Raw genomic sequence first — 22839 nt, forward strand, 5'->3', positions numbered from 1 at the left:
ACACCTAGGTTACTCTTTTGTGTAGTATTTGATGGATATTATGTTGAGGTCAATTTTTAACCGCATGAAAAAATCAATATTTATCAATTTTGGGTTGTTTTTATAAATATTTTTTTTGGGTTTCGGGCAGCCCATTGGCTGCCCGAAGGTGTTCGGCTGCCCCATATTTTTAAATAAAAAAAAAAAATTTTGGCCAAAATCCGGCGACGGAGTTTCGGTGACGACTATGACGACTTGAGTTTTTCAAAAGGTGTTTTGGAATATCATGTGTCATAGGCCCTAATTTGTTAAGTACATTATAGTTGATTCTTATAAAAAAAATTAAACTTTATAATATGTGATTTTTCTCATAAAATAAATAGTTAAAGTGTGACTTTGATTATTTATAGTAAATGGTGATTTACAAGAAATTCAATTATAAATTAATTAATTTGAAAGTAAACAAAGGTGTTTGTTTATTTTGTTAATTTATTTTATAATTGTGGTGGTTAGTGATTGGATCAAGATATATAATATTTGATCAATTGATTATTATGATAATTAATTGATGGTTTATGATATGTGATATTGTGCATGAAGGATGATCAAAAGCCCAAGCCCAATTTGCTAGGTGTATGCTAGGATATTTTGTGTTGAATGGTTGTAATAATTATCAAATTATAAAGTGGGCTTGGTTTATGGCCCGTTCCCACCCCATGAGATGTATCTCTATTTGCCATGGATATTTTAATGTAAAATATTTGATAGCGAAAGTTCAAGATTGGAAGATGGTGGGCCATGATGAATTATGAAGATCCAAGACATGTAAATATTGGAAGCTTATGTAATTGTTGCATTTGCATCCCATGCATTACCTAGGATTGGACCTAGGCCCGTGTTTGGCTCACACGGACCAAATAGTTTTTGGGGTGATTGATCATCCTTGTTAATTAGTATGTGCGTTATTATTTTATAATAACAAAGTTGCATGAATCCGGCAAACATACGATCAAACATGGCGATCTTCTTTTCAAAATTAAAAAACCCTCATTTTGAATTAGATTCAAAATTTATATCAAGCCCGAAAAGGAGAATTATAAATTTGTTTATAATTTCCATGTCTTCCATCGACAATGGATGCATGACGAACGCTACCCGTATTCAATGTTCGGCTCATATTATTGGGGGGGCTTGGATGCCGAAAAGTTGTGACATCCATTGACATGGTGATGTGAACTACGTGGAACTCCCATGACTTCGGCTCATATTATTGGGGGAACTCATGGCGACCGTCCATTAAGGTTCGATATCGATGGGTAAGGCTTAACACGTAAAGATGAACGACGTCATATTATTGGGTCCTAATCAAGCGTGAGACAAAAGTTTACGTAAGGGTTGCATGGAGATGCAATTGGAAACTACCTTTTAGAAATTATGATTGGCTGATATTATTCGGGATCATGATTGGCTAATTGGACCTTATGTACCTACTGAAAAAAGGAGTTTCCCGTTTTCACTAGAGGGTAGTGAAAATGTCAAAACAGTGGGAGTAAAAATTTATAAAGTTAAAGTCCATACTTTATATCTTACTAAATATTTTAAAATAGTCGGTAACATTTATCTGTTATTATTTTTCAGTACAAAGTTTTTGACAATTTCATCAATTCGCAATCCGTTATCTACAATACTCAACAAACATATACTGACTAGTCCAAATTACCTCGATTGGCTAAGAAATCTGAAAATTGTCTTAAATTCGGAAAGGATTGCATATACACTTAATAAGTCGCCCCCTGCTGAGGCTCCGACTGGATGTAGCCCTGCTGAGCTACATATTTTCAAGGATTGGTGTGACCATGAATTGAAAGCTAAGTGTTATATGCTGAGTTCTATGTCCGATAAACTGCAGAGGCGTTTTGAGGATGCTAAAAATGCTGCTGACATTCATTTGCATCTCAAAGTACTCTTTGATAAGCAAGAACGCCTGCTTCGGCATGGATATTATATGCGTAATTGCAAGGAATATCTTGACCAGAATGGTTCTGGAAAGGGTATGTTCTACATTGAAATAAACATTTCACTTAAATCTTCTTCTTGGGTATTGGATACCGGCTGTGGCTCACATCTCTGTAATGATTTACAGTTGATGGCAAGAATAAGGAGACTCAGAGATGGTGAGACCTTCTTGAGGATTGGCAATGGGGCAAGAGTTGCTGCCAAAGCTATTAGAGATGTTTACTTATTGTTAGACAATGATTTTAAATTATTTTTGAGAGATGTTTTGTTTGTATCATATTTGGTGAAAAACATTGTTTCCATTTCTATGTTAGATAAAGATGGATATTCTTATTTGGCAAAGGTGTTTGCAAGAATGAATGTTTAATTGGTACAGGACAATTGGAAAACGATCTCTATAATTTAAAATTGAAAGATATTCCTATGTATAATGTCCAAGAGATATCAACAACATCCAAAAGAAAACAAGATACTCTGAATCAAGCACACTTGTGGCATGTTCGATTAGGTCATATATCCTTTAGAAGGATGAACAAGCTAGTGGGAGAAGGCATGTTTGATATGTCTGATATTAATTTTCTTACTACTTGTGAACCCTGTCTAAAAGGAAAGATGACCAAAATTCCCTTTAAGGGCCATGTGGAGCGAGCCAAGGGACTGTTGGATTTGATCCATACAGATGTGTGTGGTTCTCTTAGCATCACCACTAAGCACGAACATTCTTACTTCATTACCTTTACCGATGACTTCTCTAGGTATGGGTATGTGTATTTGATGAAATACAAATCTGAAGCTTTTGAAAATTTCAAAGAATTCAGAAACGAAGTAGAAAAACAATTGGGACGAAGCATCAAGGCACTTCGATCGGATCGAGGTGGTGAGTACTTGAGTACTGAATTCCAAGAGTATCTTAGGGAGAATGAGATTCTCTCACAGTGGACTCCTCCTGGTACACCTCAGTTGAATGGTGTTTCAGAACGTCGTAACCGGACTTTGATGGACATGGTTCGGTCTATGATGGGGTTCATGGAGTTGCCGCCATCCTTTTGTGGATATGCGCTTGAGACAGCGGCAATGTTGTTGAACAATGTCCATTCAAAGGCAGTTGATAAGACACCATATGAGATATGGATGGGAAAACCTCCAAAGTATTCTTATCTTAGAATATGGGGGTGCCCTGCTTATGTGAAGCAGATAGTGGGAGATAAATTGGATGCTCGATCCATTTTATGCTACTTCGTGGGATATCCAAGGAATTCAGTTGGATATTATTTCTATCATCCAAAATAAACAAAGGTGTTTGTTTCTTGGAATTCAACCTTCTTAGAGAAGGAATTTCTATTGGATAGAAAATGGGAGATGATAGAACTCGAAGAAGTTCGAGAAACACCCACGATTGTGGAATCCACACCTGAACAGCCAAGAGAGGAGATACAAGTTCCTAGAAGATCCGAGAGGATCTCGAGACTACCTGTGAGGTATGGTCTGCTTCTTGAAGAGGTCCAAGATGAGCCTGACCATGGATGTGATCCAAGGACCTTCAAGGAAGCGTTGTCTGATGCCGATTCATCCAAGTGGCTTGAAGCTATGAAATCTGACATGAATTCCATGTATTCGAACCAAGTGTGGAATCTTGTGGATTCACCTGAAGGAATTGTTCTTATAGGGTGTAAATCGATTTACAAGAGGAAACTTGGGACGGATGGGAAAGTGGTGACCTTCAAAGCTCGATTGGTAGCAAAAAGTTATACTCAAAGGCAAGGAGTTGACTTTGAAGAAACTTTTTCTCCAGTCGCAATGTTCAAGTCTATTAGGATAATGCTTGTCATTGCAGCATGGTATGACTATGAAATATGGCAGATGGATGTGAAGACAGCTTTTCTTAATGGGGATATTAAGGATGAAATTTACATGTCTCAACCCGAAGGGTTCACATCTATCGGAAGTGAGCATAAAGTATGCAAACTTCAGAGATCTATTTATGGTCTCAAACAGGCATCTAGGAGCTGGAACCTCATATTTGATGGTACAATCAAAGAGTTTGGGTTTACTAAGAATCCTGAGGAACCATGTGTGTATAAGAAGGTCAGTGGGAGTGCTGTGACATTTTTGGTACTTTTTATTGATGACATTCTACTCATTGGGAATGATGTAGGAATGTTGCAATCAACTAAAGTATGGTTATCGAGTAAGTTCTCGATGAAGGACTTGGGTGAAGCATCTTTTTGTATTGGGAATACAAATCTATCGGGAAAGATCGAAAAGATTGCTTGGTCTCAGCCAGTCCACATACATTGATACCATCATGAAGAGGTTCTCGATGGATGAGTCTAAGAGAGGACATCTACCAATGTATCATGGGATGTCTCTATCCAAGTCCATGTCTCCCAAGAATGATGCAGAGATAGAGACGATGACACGCATTCCATATGCATCTGCAATTGGTAGTATCATGTATGCGATGATATCTACACGTCCTGACGTGGCTTTTGCACTAAGTGTTACAAGTAGATATCAATCGAACCCTGGTCTTCCACACTTGAAAGCTGTGAAAGACATTCTCAAGTATTTGAGGAGGACTAAGAATCTGTTCTTGGTTTATGGGGGTGGAGAACTAAAATTGGAAGGCTATACCGACTCTAGCTTCCAAAGCGATGTTGATGATTCGAAGTCAACTTTCGGTTTTATATTCATGCTCAATGGTGCTGCTGTTTGTTGGAAGAGTTCCAAGCAAAATAGCACTGCGGATTCAACCACTGAGGAAGAATATATTGCTGCATCAGATGCTGCAAAGGAAGCTGTTTGGATTAGGAATTTCGTCCAAGAGTTGGGCGTTATTCCTAATGGAGTTGATCCAGTCCCGGTGTACTGCGACAACACTGGTGCCGTTGCTCTAGCAATAGAACCGAGGTCTCATCAGAAATCCAAACATGTACTGAGAAAATACCACATCATCCGGGAAATTGTGGAACGAGGAGATGTCTTGTTAGACAGAGTCGCTTCCGCAGATAATGTTGCTGATCCACTAACTAAGCCTTTACCAGGACCATTGTTCGAAAAGCATCGCGAATCAATGGGTTTGAAGAATATGGGTAGTTGGCTATAGTGCAAGTGGTAGATTGTTAGAGTAGGTGCTCGTCGAGCCAATGTATTGGCCGATGGTCCTTGAGAGAACTCTTGTATGACAATCTTTATTTTAATAATATTTCACATTATTTAATTTGGCAAATCTTTATCTGTATACCCATGCAAGCTGCATAGATAAAGCCCTTGAATATACAAATAGTAGAAAGAATATGAGATGGTCATGTGATGACTATCATGAAACTCATATTTGGAATACTGTATATTCTAAACTGTTCCTAGTCGATTCAGCCGCCATAAAGAAGGATAAAGGTCGCTCGAGCTTGAGACTAGTATTTGCGATGTGAGTACCATGTTTCATTGGTAGGGGACATGGAGATGTCCAAGCATGCAAATAGGTACTCCTTGTAGAGTGCACTGAACAACCCTCCCTAAGGACTTTCCAAGTGGTTCTCACTTATCGAGTGGAAAAGTCCTAGTTTATGATTCTACACCATTAGTCCTTATGACCCGGAACAACATGGAGACTCTATATGCTAGTGCTTCACTTTGACTTGTTTACCGACTCATCTGGGGTCATCAGGTGGCAATGTTGGGTGTTGTGACGAAACATATAGGAGTAAATGCATTGTAGTCGGGGATTCACCGCTTACCTACGGGTATGGATATCCTATGTAATATCATGCATACGTAGCTTGAAATCTCTGATCAGAGTAGGTTGTAATTAAGAAAGGGGTTTCTTGAATTACACCTTCGATGCAACTACGGCATGGCACATAGTTATCGATTCAATGACAACTCTCGATAAACCAATGGTTGTCGATCGATCGGGATATATGAGTTGAAGGGACCGTACTGTACGTTAACCATAATTGATTGGTTCTTGCAGGCACTATCATTTGATACCTAGGGAGTCATGTAAGCAATGCTGCTAGATGTTCACATGACTGGTTGGGTACTATCAGACTTGAGTTTTCTGACGTTCTTATTATCAATGTGTTGATTAATAAGAATGGAGCTATATAGGATATGCTCATATAAGGGACTTGTTGATCCCGAATCACATGGAGATGTGAACCCACTGCTAGTTATATCAGTGAACCATTGAGGGTCACACAAGTACTAGCTTTTTAGATCCCGTTGAGATTTAAATAAGTTCAATGTGTTGAACAACTTATAAAGGAGTTTATAAGTAAAATAAATTAGAAGTTGGACTTCTAAATTGGAGAATGAATGGAATAAGTAACTTTTAATTTGTGAATGTGTTCCAAGATTAAAAATTGACTTAAATAATTAGTTTATGAAAATGGTGATTTTCTAAACTATTATTTTTGAACTTAGTTAATTAATTCAAGTGTTGAATTAATTTAACACTAGTTGACATTTTAATGTATAAATAATTAAATTAATTCAAGTGTTGAATTAATTAAACACTATTGAGTCTTGTAGAGTTCAAATTAAAATAGTGTTATATAATTATTGTTACTAGTGTACTTGAATGAGTTCAAGTTGAATTTAATTAATTGATTAAACTTAAATGGGTTTAGGTTAATGATTAATTAAAAATAAGTTCAAAAATCATTTAAATATATATATATATATATATATATATATATATGATATATATGTGTTTGTGTGTGATGGAATTTGAAGGGTTGGAAGATGGTTCACAATTTTCCATGCAAGTCTTGTGTGTTTTCCATGCATGTTTAATTGTATCCTTTATTCTTTGACCATCAATATATTATTGTGAATAATATATACACACATAAGAGAATACAATTCATTCCATACAATTCCATGAAGTGGCCGTGCACTTCAAAATTGGAATTCTCCAAGTTTTCTTTGATTTTTGAGGGAGAAGAAAAAATGGAGAACTATAGTGGCCGAACACCACTTGAAAGATTTCTCCAATTTTTTTCTTTTGATTTTGGGAGAAAAAGGCAAGAAACATCTCAATGAAAAATGCTCTAAATATTCTAGTGCATATTTAGAGTGGATCTAGATCGTCTAGTCGTGGACCTAATTCGGAGGCTCGAAGTGTTGAATCCATTTTGAGCAAGGAGTGCTCTTGGAAGCTTGTAGATTGAGTCTACCTTTTTCAAGAGCCTAGTTGTTTATCAACTTGGTTGGAGCCATATATCAATCTACTCCAGCGAACTCAAATCGTACATTTACTTTATCACCAAAATTTAAGGAGGCCAAATGAAAAGCTAACAATATGAAATGCAAGAGACTACTTGAATGAGATCTTCAATATTGTGTGTAAAAATTGTTTTTCAAAAAATTGTATGGATTGAGGAGGTAGACACACTATTTATAAGCTTCAAAAAGCATACAAAGAGTCATACAAGTTTAATTGACTCAATTAATCTTGCAATAAACTCAAGAACATGGAGAGCCAAAAGTCTCCAATTAACTCAAGAATGTGAAGATCCAAAAGACACTCTCACATTCATGATCCATTATTTTCATTCAAAATTTTTATTTAAATATATTTCCAACAGTAAATAGGTATTTTGAGTATTTATAAAAATGAAGAAGTATGCAATTAAAGTTATTTATTTTAGACCTCTGTTTATAAAGTAGGTATTCATTACGTTCATAATTTTTTTCTTGTATGTAGTAAGCATCTATATAAAATAGATATATTTTTAATATATTTTTTGTGATATTTGTTTATCGTAGGTTTAAATTTGTTTTTTATTATGTGTTTCTATTTTATTTTATTTTTAAGAATGATGTATGTTTTATTTGAGTGGGTATTTCTAGAAAACGAACATTGGTGAAACCTTGAACAAAAAACCATTAAATGTCTCTTGTTTTATAAATATTTTGCATATATTAAAATGCTTTACAAAACAAAGAAACATGTGTATAATATAATTTACACACAAACTTTTTCCTATTTCACTCAACCAATAAAAAAATATTATTTTGCACAACTTTGTATATAGATCGAGTTGATCCACCCATTTAACAATATAATGTAATATTTTTTATATAAAAATAATATTTTTGAGTCTGCTTATTTATTGTAGTTTTTTTTCCTCATTTTTGGACAGACCAATAGGCAATTGGCAGCATTTTCAAAGGTGAATGGATCTCCTTGGCAGATGAGAATCCTATTTTTGGTCATTTAGTGGAAACTTTTTCAACAAATATTTATTTGGATGCAATCTGCTACCTAACTATTAATTCAAGTACTCTCCCAACCCGAAGAAGAAAAACACATAGGAATTGAGGGAATTTCATCATATATTCCTCTTGTTTGGTGAAGTTTTAAATAGTGTTTGAGATTATTTTTATCAAATATTTTTGAATTTTTTTTACAAAATTTTTAAGATATTTTGTAAATAAAATAAAATAATCTTCTTAAATTATAGAGTCACACACACCCAAAAAAAAAAAAAAAAGATTAAACATTAAATCTAAATCATACGGACCATCGAAGTCATTGAAAAATGGTGATACCTCTGTATTTTCAAAGTAGCCTATGCACTAATGTCAGCAATGTCCAACCATAAACACAATTTTCTGTTAGCGTTTTTTTCCAAAAAAATAAAAATAAAAATCAAGTATCGAATAATTACATCCGATTAAGCATAATTTTTAGGATTGAAATTGCTATTTTTACAAAAATAGAAAGATTTTCAAATTAAATCCGATTTAGGCCAATTTTAGGATGAAAATTGCTATTTTTCCAAAAAAGAAAAGATTTTTCAATGTAGGGTCAGTAGGGTGTAAATTAATTAATTAATTTATTAGCTTAATTGCAAAAGAAGACTTTTTTATGGGTTTGGTTTGGGTATGGGACAAAATTTCAAAATCCCATTACAACAAAAACCAGCTATAAAGCTAACAGCATTTTTGGTCCGAGTCGTCGTCTTCTTCTTCTTCTTCTTCACTGCAAATCACTGAGAGTGGCCAAATATGCATAACCTTCCCCATGTGTTCATCTTCCCTCTTCCGCTTCAAGGCCCAGTCAACTGTATGCTCAAGCTCGCCCACCTCCTCGCCCACCATGACATCCGAATCACCTTCCTCAACACGCACCACATCCACCAGCGCTTGCTAGCCCACAACAATAATCACTTCAACAATTACGCCAATCTCCGTTTCCAGACAGTCCCCGATGGCCTTCCGGAGGACAATCCACGCACGGGGGATCAAATCCCCAATCTCCTTGAGTCCATGGAAATTGTTTCTGCTCCCATCTTCAGAGAGATGGTCACCGCCGTCCCCGAATCGGAGACGCCCGTGACTTGCATAATTGCGGACGGGATATTCACTTTCGCGGCCGGCGTGGCGGCGGAGATCGGTGTCCCCCTGTTGTATTTTGACACGGTCAGTCCTTGTGGGTTCTGGACTTATCTGTGTTTGCCGAAGCTCATCGAGGCTGGGGAGGTTCCTTTCAAAGGTGACCCATCTATTAGCTCTGTTTCTTTAGTCAACATAATATTGTACTTACTTTTTTTAAATTTGCTGCTAAATTCATTTTTCGATCGTGTCTTAAATTTCAATTGGGAATTCGGATATATATATATATTTTCTTAGAAATAGAATAGAGGATTCCAAATTCTTATGATTTGAAAGAGGCGAGGTTAATTCAGGTCTCTTAATTAGCTAGGAATTACCAATATATATATATATATATTCAGTGCCTTATTTAAATGATGTTGGCTTAATTATTTGAGATGTAATAATAATGTAGATGATAACATGGATGAGATGATAATAAACGCGCCGGGAATGGAAGGCATCATGAGACGCCGTGATCTGCCCAGCTTCTGTCGGGCCAAAGACCTCGACGACCCGCTCATAAAACTAGTTCTTAAAGAGGATGACCATATTCCCTTAGCTCAAGGCCTGATTTTCAACACGTTTCAACAACTGGAGGCGCCCATACTATCTCAGATGCGCAATATCTGCCCCAATATTTACGCCGTCGGACCCCTCCACACGCACTTGAAAACCAGAGTACTGGAGGCCGAAACAACCACGTCCAATAGTATATGGAAAGAAGACATGACCTGCATTTCTTGGCTGGATTCACAGCCCTTGAGATCTGTTGTATATGTCAGCATAGGAAGCCTTGCCATCATTTCCAAGGAAGAGTTTTTGGAACTTTGGCATGGTTTAGTTAACAGTGGGTCGAGGTTCTTGTGGGTTCAAAGGCAGGGCTCTGTTATAGGAGGAGCCAACAATATGGGGTTCGAAACGCCCCTTCAATTGGCCCAAGGGACGAAAGAAAGGGGTTGTATTGTGAGTTGGGCTCCGCAGCAAGTGGTTTTAGCACATCCTTCCGTGGGGGCCTTTTTTACGCATAGCGGGTGGAACTCGTCGCTGGAGAGTATTGTTGAGGGGAAACCCATGATTTGTTGGCCATATGGTGTGGATCAACAAGTGAATAGTAGGTATGTCGGGGAAGTGTGGAAGCTGGGAGTGGACATGAAGGATATGTGTGACAGAGTCGTGATCGAAAAGATGGTTAAGGAGGTCATGGAATCGAGGAAGGACGAGTTCTTGGAGAGGGCGGACCATGTAGCCAAGTTGGCCAAGGCGAGTGTAAGCCAAGGAGGTTCGTCTTTTCAGGATTTGGATCGTCTGGTCGACGATATCAAGTCGATGAGGATACGGGCACGGGCGGCCTCCCAGCTAAGCTAGTACTGCTTTGTGAGTGAATTAGAGAGAGTTGATTCTAGCCAGAACTACCTCTGATTCTTCTTCAGGTTCCTTTTGTTGTCTCTCCATTGCATTGATTGTCTCATTGGGGGACCATGATTTTATGTTTATGGGCTAAATTTTACATTAATAAAAAATAAAAAAAAAACTGATGAGTGAAGATATGTTTTATATTATGTCCATATTTTTAATTTCTTAATTTATACGTTTTTCAGTTAATTAATTTTTTAATACCGACCTTGTTGATAATTAATGATATAAAATACGAAACTTATTTTATATGTTTTTTAATTAATCACTTTTTAATGACCAACCTTGTTGATAATGATATAAAAAAAAAACTAAAATTAATATAGTTAATATTCTGAATTTGATGACATGAGTATTTATAAATTTAATTTAGAATATTATATTTTAATAATTATATTTTGTTTTGAAAAAATAAACTGAAAGAAGCGATTGAATAATATAATTTCACTTTTTAACTAGCTTGAAGCATAGACTATTTATATGCTTTTCATAATATACGTACGATGCAATTTTATATTTAATTTGTCCACTTTTAAATGTCAATATTTTTTTTATCAAAAGAACTACTTATTTTTCAACCCAATTTTGATTTACCATAAATTTATCCACACATAAAAAAAAAATTAAAAAGCTTAAACACATACGAATTAAACATAAATATCATAATAGATCTATATACTTCATTATTGACTCGATGCCCTCGATGATCGGATGAGAGATTGACTTGAATCCCTTAATAATCCTAGATAATCTGATAGATAAAACTCTTTTGCGAGAGCGGTATGAGCAAAGTACATATAATTCTTAAGAGTGCTCAAAGAGTGATATCTTGTGATAATGCGTGTAGCTAGCTGGCTTCATACATATATAGTCTTCAAGATCACCTTGCATCATTTATTTATAGACAGCAGTGTTAACGTTCAACTGCACTTTTCATTTGATAATAGACATTATTTTCTTTTTAAATTAAATTATAAATTTTAAGTTTTGTCTTTCTTTGACTCCTTTTTATCCTTAATTATATAGATTGTTATTTTTTAATAAAAGATGTGATATCTTTTATTTAAAAGAATTTTATACTAACTCACATCTTTTATTTAAAAGAATTTTATACTAACAAGAGATAGGTTTCATGCCAACAGAAATTTATCAAAAAGAAAAAAATCAATCAATATGGAGTTGAAGATTGAAGCGTGAAGTACAAGAAGTAGAGAGAGTGTACGTGAGAGAGTCAAAACGATTAGCAGAGATCAGAGAGAACCAGCGTACAAGAGAAAAAAGAGATAACTAGTCTTATAGTATTTAGAGTGTAGTTGTTATATCTCATCATATAGAGATATTTGTTTATTTATTTTACACTTCATAGTTTTCGCTTTCAATCTAGAATTGAATTTAGAGTTTTGTTAGGTTTTCTCATTATGGTGAGAGATCTAACTTAGAGATGACAATTTCCTCCGAATCCGATGAAGAATCCGATATCCGAACGAATGGAGGAGGGTATGGAGGTATTTTTTGGACCCGATTAAATATATGGGTAATTGGGTATGGGGATTTCAGATATGGGGATGGAGGAGGATGTAGTGACATCCTATCCATCCCCGACCCAAATACTCGATTATATATATATAAATGTATATATTTATTCACGTATTTATTATATGAAAGAAATTTGTTTAATATTTATTATGTTAAAGAAATGTTAAAGAAATATATATATATATATATATATATATATATGTGTGTGTGTATATATTTATTCATGTATTTATTATATTAAAAAAATATTAATTCTAATTTTTTTAATGATGGTAGTTTGATGAAACAAAGAAAATTATTAATATAAAGCTAACGATATTTTGTAGAATAATGATGTTGGGATAAATTATATATATTTATTTATTTCTTATATTATTTTTAGTTTGTTAAATTTTTTTATCTTTCATATTTTTCTTATTGTTCTTATAAATATTTGGTGAATAAGAATATTTTTATCAAAATAATCAAATTTGAAAAAAAAAAATGCAAATGTATGTGGTAATAGGATATTTGGGTAGGGTATGGATATCCATCCTCCGATGGGTATGAAGATGAGGATGGGGATTAAATTTGAATAACCGACGAATATGAGGATGTGTATGAAAGTGATTATAATAAATGGGAATGGGGACGGAGATATGATATCCTACCCGAACCCGAACCATTGTCATCCCTAAATTCTAACTTTGATATATTTGCTAGGATTGATTTTTGTAATCGACTATTACTTTGTCCTAGTAATGATTTTTACAATGAGACATCACACAAGTGCACTTTTCCACAGTAAATTTTGACTTTATTGTTTTATTATTTGCGCTGCGTAATGATTCATAATTATTTATTACTGATTGAGCTTATCTATTTCAATTCTACCTTAAGTTTCAGGTGGCGTTTCCCTTTGATGTTGTCAACAACATAGGACAACATCAGCGTGTTAACTGCATGAGTTTTTGTATAATGTCATGTGGATACCTTTCATCTGGTATCAGAGCCATCTCTTGATACACTAAGAGTTGATTCTGGTTATTTTATCTTTCAGAAACATTATGGATACATCTTCAGCAAATTCAATCTTGAAACCGTCTATCCTGGATGGAACAAATTATTCTCTATGGAAGACAAAAATAAGAATCTTCATCAAATTCATGGAAGAGAGAGCATGGCAGAGTCTACTCAATGGATGGACTCCTCTAAAAACAATAAATAGTGATGGTGATTCTATAATCAAGCCAGAAACCACCTGGACTACTGAGGAAGCTCAGATTTCAAGCTTTAATGCTAAAGCCTTGAATGACATATTCTCAACAGTAGATGTGAAGATGTTCAGTCTCATTGGTAATTGTGTGTCTGCCAAAGAAGCTTGGGTAGCTTTACAAGAGCACTGTGAAGGGTCGGATAGTGTGAAATGAACCAAGATGAAGCTGCTGAACACTAAGTTTGAAAGTCTTAGGATGGAAAATTCTGAAACCATCACATCCTATGACCATCGTCTTTGTGATCTTGCCACTGAAGGTTTTAGTCTGGGAGATCCAATCTCAAATGAAAGACTGGTTAACAAAGTCCTTCAGTCATTGCCTGAACGATTCAATGGAAAAAATCTGGGCCTTAGAAGATGCAAGAGACACATCAAAACTTGGATCGACTGAATTAATGAGTACCCTGAAAGTATTCGAAATGAACTTAAGCTCACAGAAAAATGACGAAGGGAAATCGATTGTATTCCAAGTGTGAAATGAATCTTATGATGATCTGCTGAAAATCACACAAGAAGTCAATGAATCAGATCTATGTGAAGAGCCTATCTCTCTGATCATGAAGAAATTTGGCAATTATCGGAAGAAAATGAGAGACAACAAAGAAGGTGAGTAGAAATCCAAGCAGCTGTCACTACCTGCTCCTTTGAAGACTCGACGACCTTTTTTATCTCAAGTAAATAATAAGTTGAATTACAAGGTTGATCCCAAGAATATTGAATCTATTCAATGTCGTGAGTGTTTGGGTTATGGAAATTATGCGAATAAGTGTGACAATAGATTGAGGAAATGAAGGTCAACATCTTTAAATGATGATGAAGTTGATGAGATCATGAATCTACTGATGATGAAAATCAGACATCACTTACTGCTCTTGTGAAGAGAAAACAATTGATGCAAGTCAATCCTCATGGTGTTGCCTCTGGCACAGCAACACCAGGCCACAACATCAGATAGTGTGCATCAAATTCCTTATGTTTGAATGCTGTTAAAAATTCCGGTGAGCATGATAATCAAGATGAAGAAGAGCTGACGTTGGAAAAAATTCAAAGTATGTATGAGGAACTCTATGCTGATTGGTTGAAGAGGAACAAAGTGAATCTTGCACGTACAAAAGAAAATATTGATTTGAAGAGCTCTCTAGCAAAGCTTGAGGCTATCATGAACAAGAGAGATATCGAGTTTTTCTAAATGAAGGATGAATTAGCTCAAGCAAACCAGACTTTGGCAAAATAAAACTCAAGTTCAAGTAAACTCAATGATTTGTTGTATGTTGGAAAAGATAATAAAGTTGGTTTGGGATTCAAAAGAAGTGTGTTTGAAGTAGGTGAATCATCAAACAATGTTCCGAAGCCTGCTGTGTTTGTGAAAGAAAGTGAGAGTCACTCATCTTCTAAAGATTCTCCCACTGTCATAGTCCCACCAAAACAGTTTTAGACTTAGAAACAGAAAGGTAAGAAACCTTTTTTTTCTGTCACTATTGTCACAAACCTGGAAACATCAGTCCCTACTGCTTCAAGTTGAGGAAGGACTACATGAGGTGAAATGTCAAGTCGATGTTGTCCTATGGTGTTAGCAACATCAGCCACAACACCAGCCACAACACTGCCAAGAAACAGTCTATTGGTAAAAGGGTCTTTGTACCTAAGGTGAAACCTAACTGTTTTGTCATTTATACATCATTAAAAACTGACTCTGCAGGTGCTTGGTACTTTGATAGTGGCATCTCTCGTCACATGACTGGATCAAAGGAGTTTCTCACTGATTATGTGGATCAAAAAAATGGATGCGTGACCTATTGTGGAGGTGCAAAAGAAAAAAAATTGTTGGAAAAGGAACATTAAAAGTTGAAGGATGACCGCTTAATTCGGTATTTACTAGCAAGTGCACTAGGTCAAGTAATAGTAAAGTGATTAAAATCAGATATCGTACCCAAAGGGACTGTATAATTATGATTACCAGAATATGATTATTTCTACTTAATCTAGACTAATCAAAAGGAGTGTTTTTAGAATTTAACTAAGAAACTAAATTGCAATTAAATTTTAACTCAATAAAGACGCAGCAGAAATTTTTAGATTAAACTTCAATTTGGAAAGAATTCGATCAAGGACACACGTAGATACCAGACAATTCATGTAACAAGAAGTCGATTTAAGACTCAGACTTAATCTTAATTTACGTAAATTTTCCTAGATTATTCAAAGGACTATTTCTAGCACAATCAAACCTATTCAAATATTGATGGATTAATCTTTCGTAATTCTAATCAAATTTAAATGCATGACGAACTGTGAAAATTCAGTTTATACCCAAACCACATTTTTTTTTGAGACATTGGGGGTGGCGGTTCTAGGGTCTTGAACTCAAGGCCTCTCCCATTTTTGGGAGATTGATGCCACTTAGGCTAGAAGCCAAACCACATAATTAAACCAAATTTTATTTCTAGTTGGTTTTACAATATTTTGAATATCGAAGTGATCAAAATCGAAACCTCCTCTGTCGAATTGAAATCAATTAACATGCAAGTAAATAACTGGCCAGGAATTTCACAAGACAAATATAAATTCGATAATCAATAAAATAAAATCAAGTCTGAAAATTCTTGAATAAACCATCAAGTTTTCTACATAAATTGTCTGGCCTAATCACGTGACCTTGATCGAAGAAAAACTACTACTCACTAATAAACATAATTAATCAAACAAAGTCTAAAACCATATATAAACTAGAAAATACGAGAATAGAAGAAAAACTGGAGAAGTGTTCAATAGCAACTGCGTTCAGCCTTCGCGTGCAAAAATCCAAAAGTCAAAAAGTCCCCAAAAAGATCATAAAACCTCTATTTATAGGGTCCGCGCCAATTAGAATCCTTTTCAACCTAGAAATTCTCTAACAAACAGCTTCCCGAACTTGCGCCCGCGCCTTAAATGCGTCTCGCGCGCAGGCAACATAATAAAACAAATTCTCGAACATCCTCTCATGCTCACGCGAGATAGGAGCTCGCTCGCGCGCGAGCTTGATTCAACGTTTTTGGAAATTCCTTATGCGCGCACGCGAGGAAGAAATCCGCCCGCGCGAGTCCGCCCCTACGCGAGTCTGTATCACAGTTGTATCTAAAAGCTCCATTAACCTACAAAAATCAACCAGGAGAGTAGAATGCATGCACAATAAATAAAATACCAATAAAACACATGAAGTAAAATAAATGCATGCAAAATAACCATAAAAATGACACAAAATAATGCATACACACTACACTTATCAACACCCCCATACTTAAACCTTCCTCGCCCTCGAGCAAGACATGCAAAAACAAAATGCAATAACATAAGTACGAATGAATCATGTACAAGATAGCCTCAGAAGAGCTCTACTTCAATCTACCAAAAATCAAAACAACTTTCACTTGTCCAAAATACACTGTCAGTTTAACGTAAATGTGTGTGTGCCATGTTATTCCAGTTTCGTGCAACTTCAAAAAAATCTATCCTAAGAATGTTTAGCGACCTATGACAATTCAACGCAAGTATCACAATCCAGCACTCCGTCATCTCAACAATCCCAAACAAAAACATGCACTTTCTTGAGATTAAAAACATACCTCTTGATTTTGAAATTAGTTTTCTTATGCCCCAATAATTACCCATAGACATAGCTTTAACTAAGATAGGATTAGAATTTCAATCCCCTCGTCTATAGCCCGGATGGAGCTACAATCCCATTTAACCCGCAAACTTAGCTATGAAGCAATGATTAGGATTTCAATCATTGTCCAAGCCCGGATGGAATCTCTATTTTAAAATTTCAAAATTTTGGTAACCCCATGGAATCTGCATACTTAGTCAAAAGAAAGGGATTAGGATTTCAATCCCTCACTCGTAACCCGGATGGAATTAACTAACTAAAAAAAATTATTATAGGTACGCCCAAAATCATGCATGCAATGTCTAACAACCATCAAGAATCCAAAACACTATCATGCTCAACAAGCATCTATTGCCGTGCAATGGTCAAACAAACACGGACATCATCAATTACATCGCTACACTACACCGGTCTAACATGCGTGCTTAAGATGATTCACGATTCAACCAACAGTTTCTCATGTTCAATCAAAAGCAAAATTTTTCCAAAAAACAATTTCTTTATCAACTCAATCATCATTGGCTAACATGCATCATTCGACTCGCGTCCTCAACACAAACAACAAAAAAATGATATGCACGATTACGAAAAAAACACAAAGAACTAAACCAAATGAATGCAAATAGAATGAAGACAAAACATGATAACTAAACACTCCCCATACTTATCTAAAGCATTTCCCTCAATTCTTCAGAGACTCAACAAAACAGACACACGACTAGCAAAATGAGAACAAATAAATGCAATGCAAAACAGAAACAAGACTTCCCTGGTGACTAATCTTCTTCTTCTTGGTTGGAAGCATCCTGAGGTGCAACTAGAGCAAATTCTTCCGGCATTTTAGACTGGAATGGAAAGGGTGGCGGATAATGAGGCGCCACACGAAAACTGAAAGTATCTAGCCCCAACTGAGTCGTCATATTGCGCATCATGTCTTCAACATTTTGGATATGAGTGGAGGTGGCTTGAAAATAACTCATGGCATAATTGTTGAAGGCGGAACTCTCAATGGACATATCCTGGGCGGTACGGCGAGGAGGTGCTGGCGGCGTCGGACGAGTACCCGATGAACACCCAACAGGAGGACGACCGCTATTAAATTCTAAGTTGCGCTTTACTTTCTTGGAGGTGGCGAGAGTCTCATCCACTGTCTTAAAAGGTGGCAACCATTCCTCATCCGGACTAATAGGCACGCCTACTTGACGACATAGTGCGGTGAAGGTGTGGGGAAAGTAAAGACCCACCGATGGAGTTCGCATCGAGTATAAAATGGAATCATGGATGATGCTGCCCACATCAATCGGCCATCGCCTTGTAAGTGCATACACAAGAATAGCCCGATCCGACTGCACGTCAACAGTGTGTAAAACTGGCAAAAGCCTCCGGGCTATAAAAGCATACCATAGAGCTGGCTCAAGCTTAAGAAATATCTCCAGAAAATGAGTGAGCTTGATAGGATCGTTCCACTGCGCACCCGCATAACACAACTCTCGCAGAATCAGATTATAATCTGGGTTAGCCTTCAAATTCCTAAATAGAATATCATCAGCAGCAGTTGTATCTAACAACTTATTCAACGTCTCGGCATCAAACGGGACAAGTTTTCCACGGACAAAGGCTTTAGAATCATCTCGGGCTGGGGCATTGGCATAAAATTCCCGAACCACCGAGACAATGGCGGGTTCGGGCACTTTGCAAAATGTATTCCACTTATGCTTGTTAATCCCCAATTCAATATTCAAATGAAAATCAAAAGATATTCCACGCTCATAAATTGGATTACGATTGAGTCTAGCGTGTTCATACCACTCTTGGGCCTCCCGAGATACAAAGCGATTGGAGTGTACGGCGGATGAAGATGAGCCAACGACGACATGTCCGGACGAATGGGATCTTTTGACTGGCATGGTGGTGGTGATTGGTTGGAATCAGAGGTGGCAGGTGGTGGCGCGGTGGTGTTGAGCGAGAAACAGGAGAATTCTCGATGCCTTGACAGAAAATTGCAAGCACAAACTTGAATTTGACTAGAAACACTGGCGACCTGCAATATTTGGGGCAAATTTAATGGAAATTGAGTGAGAAATAAGAGATTAGGGAATTGGGGATTTAGGGTTTATGGGAGAAGAGGGAAAATGAAGAAGAAATTGGGAAAAAATGAGAGAGTCCCGTCTTTTGTTTTTCGTTCAGACTTGCTCGCGCGCACGCGAGAAAATGTCTCGCGCGCACGAGCCGGGAATAAGAAATTTCTGGAATCGGAAACTACGCACATGCGAGAAGGAAAATCGCGCCCGATTTAGTGATCTTCTGGACTTTGTACTGCGCATGCGCGAGAATATTTCTCGCGCATGCGCAGCTCAGTAAAACAGAGGCTGCGGGGTGCTGCAAACATAAAAAAAACATTAAGAAACAAAAAATAAAAAGACAGGCCAAAATAAAAATTTTATACTATATAAATAAATACTGGGTTGTCTCCCAGTCAGCGCTAAATTTATAGTCTATAGCCCGACTGTACCTCCCTTTCATTAATTTGTCGGGTTATGCAAGTCGACAGTGGTCTGTGTTGGATCCACGATACCACTTCGATAACCTTTTATCCTGCCCGTTAATTTTGAATGCTCCTATTGCAGGACTTTAAATTTCTACAGTACCATATGGCATCACTTGCTTGATAGTGAACGGTCCTGACCATCTCGAACGTAGATTTCCTGGCATGAGCTTCAAATGTGAGTTATATAATAAAACAGTTTGGCCTACCTCGAACTCACGTGAGACGATGCATTGGTCATGCCATTTCTTGGTTTTTTCTTTGTAAATCCTGGCATTTTCATAGGCATCTAACCTAAGCTCCTCAAGCTCATTGAATTGCAACAAACGCTCTTCACCGGTAGCCTGCACATTAAAATTCAGAAATTTAGTAGCCCATAGTGCTTTGTGCTCAAGTTCAACGGGAAGATGACACGCTTTACAATATAACAACCTAAAGGGAAAAGTTCCTATAGGTGTTTTAAAAGCAGTACGATAAGCCCATAACGCATCATCCAATTTATTCGACCACTCTTTCCTATTTGAATTCACAGTTTTTTCCAAAATTCGTTTCAACTCTTTATTTAAAATCTCAACTTGCCCACTAGTTTGGGGATGATAAGGTGTTGCCACCTTGTAAGTGACCCCACATTTAGTCAAAAGTGTATCAAATTGAGTATTACAAAAGTGGGTTCCTCCATCACTAATTATGGCTCTAGGGGTACCATATTTAGCAAATATGAATTTTTTTCAAAAATTTCACAACCACCCTAGAGTCATTTGTCCTACATGCAAGTGCTTCAACCCACTTAGACACATAATCTACCGCAACCAAGATATATTTGTTTCCTTCAGACGCAGGAAACGGTCCCATGAAATCTATACCGCATACATCAAAAACCTCACAAACAAGAATATTATTTAGGGGCATCTCATGTCTCCTAGAAATATTACCAACTTTCTGACAAACATCACAATTAATCACATAGGCATATGCATCCTTAAACAACGAAGACCAATAAAATCCCGACTGAAGTACTTTAGCAGCGGTTTGACCCGCGCCGAAGTGACCTCCAGTCGGACCTGTGTGACAATGGGAGAGTATAGAACTTACCTATTCCGCTGGAATACACCTACAAATAATACCATCTGCACAGATCTTAAACAGAAAAGGATCTTCCCACAAAAAATATTTCAACTCAGAGAAAAATTTATTTTTCTGTTGATAAGTTAAATGCGAGGTAAGAAACTTACTTGAGAGGTAGTTAACAATGTCTGCATACCATGGTAAATTCGTTACCTCAAACAGTTGTTCGTTTGGAAAATCATCATGAATCACTTGCGTTTCAGCTACTTGATTTTCCAAACGAGAAAGGTGGTCCGCAACTTGATTCTCCGAGCCCTTCCTGTCAATAATTTTCAGATCAAACTCTTGCAACAATAAAACCCATCGAATTAACCTGGGTTTAGCATCCTTCTTGCTCATCAAATACTTCAACGCTGAATGATCCGCGTGAACGATGACTTTGCTTCCCACCAAATACGATCTAAATTTATCCAAGGCAAACACTACTGCAAGAAGTTCTTTTTCAGTAGTTGCATAATTCAGTTGGGCGGCTGACAGGGTTATCCGGGCTTAGTAAATCACATGAAGAACTTTTTCCCTCTTTTGTCCAAGCACAGCTCCCAATGTAGTGTCACTCACATCCCACATCAATTCAAACGGCAGATTCCAGTCAAGCGCTACTATTACTGGTGCAGTTGTTAATTTTTTATTCAAAATCTGAAAGGCCTGCAAGCACTCAGTGAAAAAATTAAAAGGCACCTCTTTGATTAGCAAATTAGTAAGGGGTTTAACAATAGAAGAAAAATCTTTAATAAATCTCCTATAAAAACCCGCATGCCCAAGAAAACTCCGAATTCCTTTCAAATTCGTGGGAGGTGGAAGTTTTTCAATTACTTCAAGTTTTGCTCGGTCCACCTCCACACCTACCTCGGACACCTTGTGTCCTAAAACGGTGCCCTCTCTCACCATGAAGTGGCATTTTTCCCAATTCAACACAAGATTACTCTCTTCACATCTTCGCAAAACTTTTTTCAAATTAAATAAGCATGCATCAAAAGATGACCCAACCACAGAAAAATCATCCATAAACACTTCAATAAACTTTTCAACCATGTCATGAAAAATAGCCATCATACACCGCTGAAAAGTGGCAGGGGCATTACAAAGACCAAACGGTATCCGTTTATATGCAAAAGTACCATAAGGACAAGTAAAAGTGGTTTTATGTTGGTCCTCAGGTGCTATTGAAATTTGCATATATCCGGAATAACCGTCTAAAAAACAATAAAACGCATGCCCTGCAAGTCTCTCAACCATCTGATCAATAAAGGGAAGGGGAAAGTGATCCTTACGAGTGACATCATTCAATTTCCTATAATCAATACAAACCCGCCACCCCGTAACAGTTCTAGTAGGAATCAATTCATTATTTGCATTTTTAATAACAGTCATCCCTCCCTTTTTAGGCACTACTTGAATTGGACTCACCCATTCACTATCAGATATAGGATAGATAATACTTGCATCAAGGAGTTTTATCACCTCCTTTTTCACTAACTCTTGCATAGCCAGGTTGAGTCTCATTTGTGGTTGAGTAGATGTCATGTGCTCCGCTTCCATCAATATTTTGTGCATGCACATGGTTGGACTAATCCCCTTGATGTCAGCCAAGCTCCATCCTATGGCTCTTATGTGTTCTCTAATCACCCGCAACAGTTTTTCCTCCTCACAACCTGTCAGAGAAGATGAACAGATTACTGGTAGTTTATCATTCTGTAATAAATATAAATATTTCAAGTGAGAAGGGACTGGTTTAAATTCAAGAGCGGGGGGCTCCTCGGTGGATTGCTTCAGTGGTTTTGGAGTATGCTCAAGCTCCCCCATCTTAGTATTGATGAGTCTGTCAAAGGGCAGACTCCAATCCAGATACCGTGCCACTTCATGAACTTCCTTGCTGACATGTTCCTCATCTGTTGTTCCTGTCAAACATATTTCTAAAGGATCCACAAACAACTGTTC

The 22839-nt window shown here is 36.8% G+C and overlaps 1 protein-coding gene across 1 annotated transcript; it reads left to right on the plus strand.

Moving 5' to 3' along the window:
* The first annotated feature begins 8925 nt into the window (after positions 1-8925).
* Positions 8926-10919, plus strand: LOC140865611 (7-deoxyloganetic acid glucosyltransferase-like). The gene is made up of 2 exons (XM_073270295.1): positions 8926-9499; positions 9794-10919. Exons 1-2 carry the CDS (start codon positions 9013-9015, stop codon positions 10744-10746), a joined length of 1440 nt encoding a protein of 479 aa, XP_073126396.1. The 5' UTR covers positions 8926-9012; the 3' UTR covers positions 10747-10919.
* Positions 10920-22839: the final 11920 nt, after the last annotated feature.

Source organism: Henckelia pumila, chromosome 4 (genome assembly GCF_033568475.1).
Source record: "Henckelia pumila isolate YLH828 chromosome 4, ASM3356847v2, whole genome shotgun sequence".
NCBI classification, from domain to species: Eukaryota; Viridiplantae; Streptophyta; class Magnoliopsida; order Lamiales; family Gesneriaceae; genus Henckelia; species Henckelia pumila.

What these genes read in the sequence shown, in the direction of transcription:
- LOC140865611 (XM_073270295.1), top strand. Translation starts at nt 9,013, where the DNA reads ATGCATAACCTTCCCCATGTGTTCATCTTCCCTCTTCCGCTTCAAGGC. An exon ending in TGGGGAGGTTCCTTTCAAAG is followed by an intron (nt 9,500 to 9,793) that starts GTGACCCATCTA and finishes ATAATAATGTAG; the next exon opens with ATGATAACATGGATGAGATG.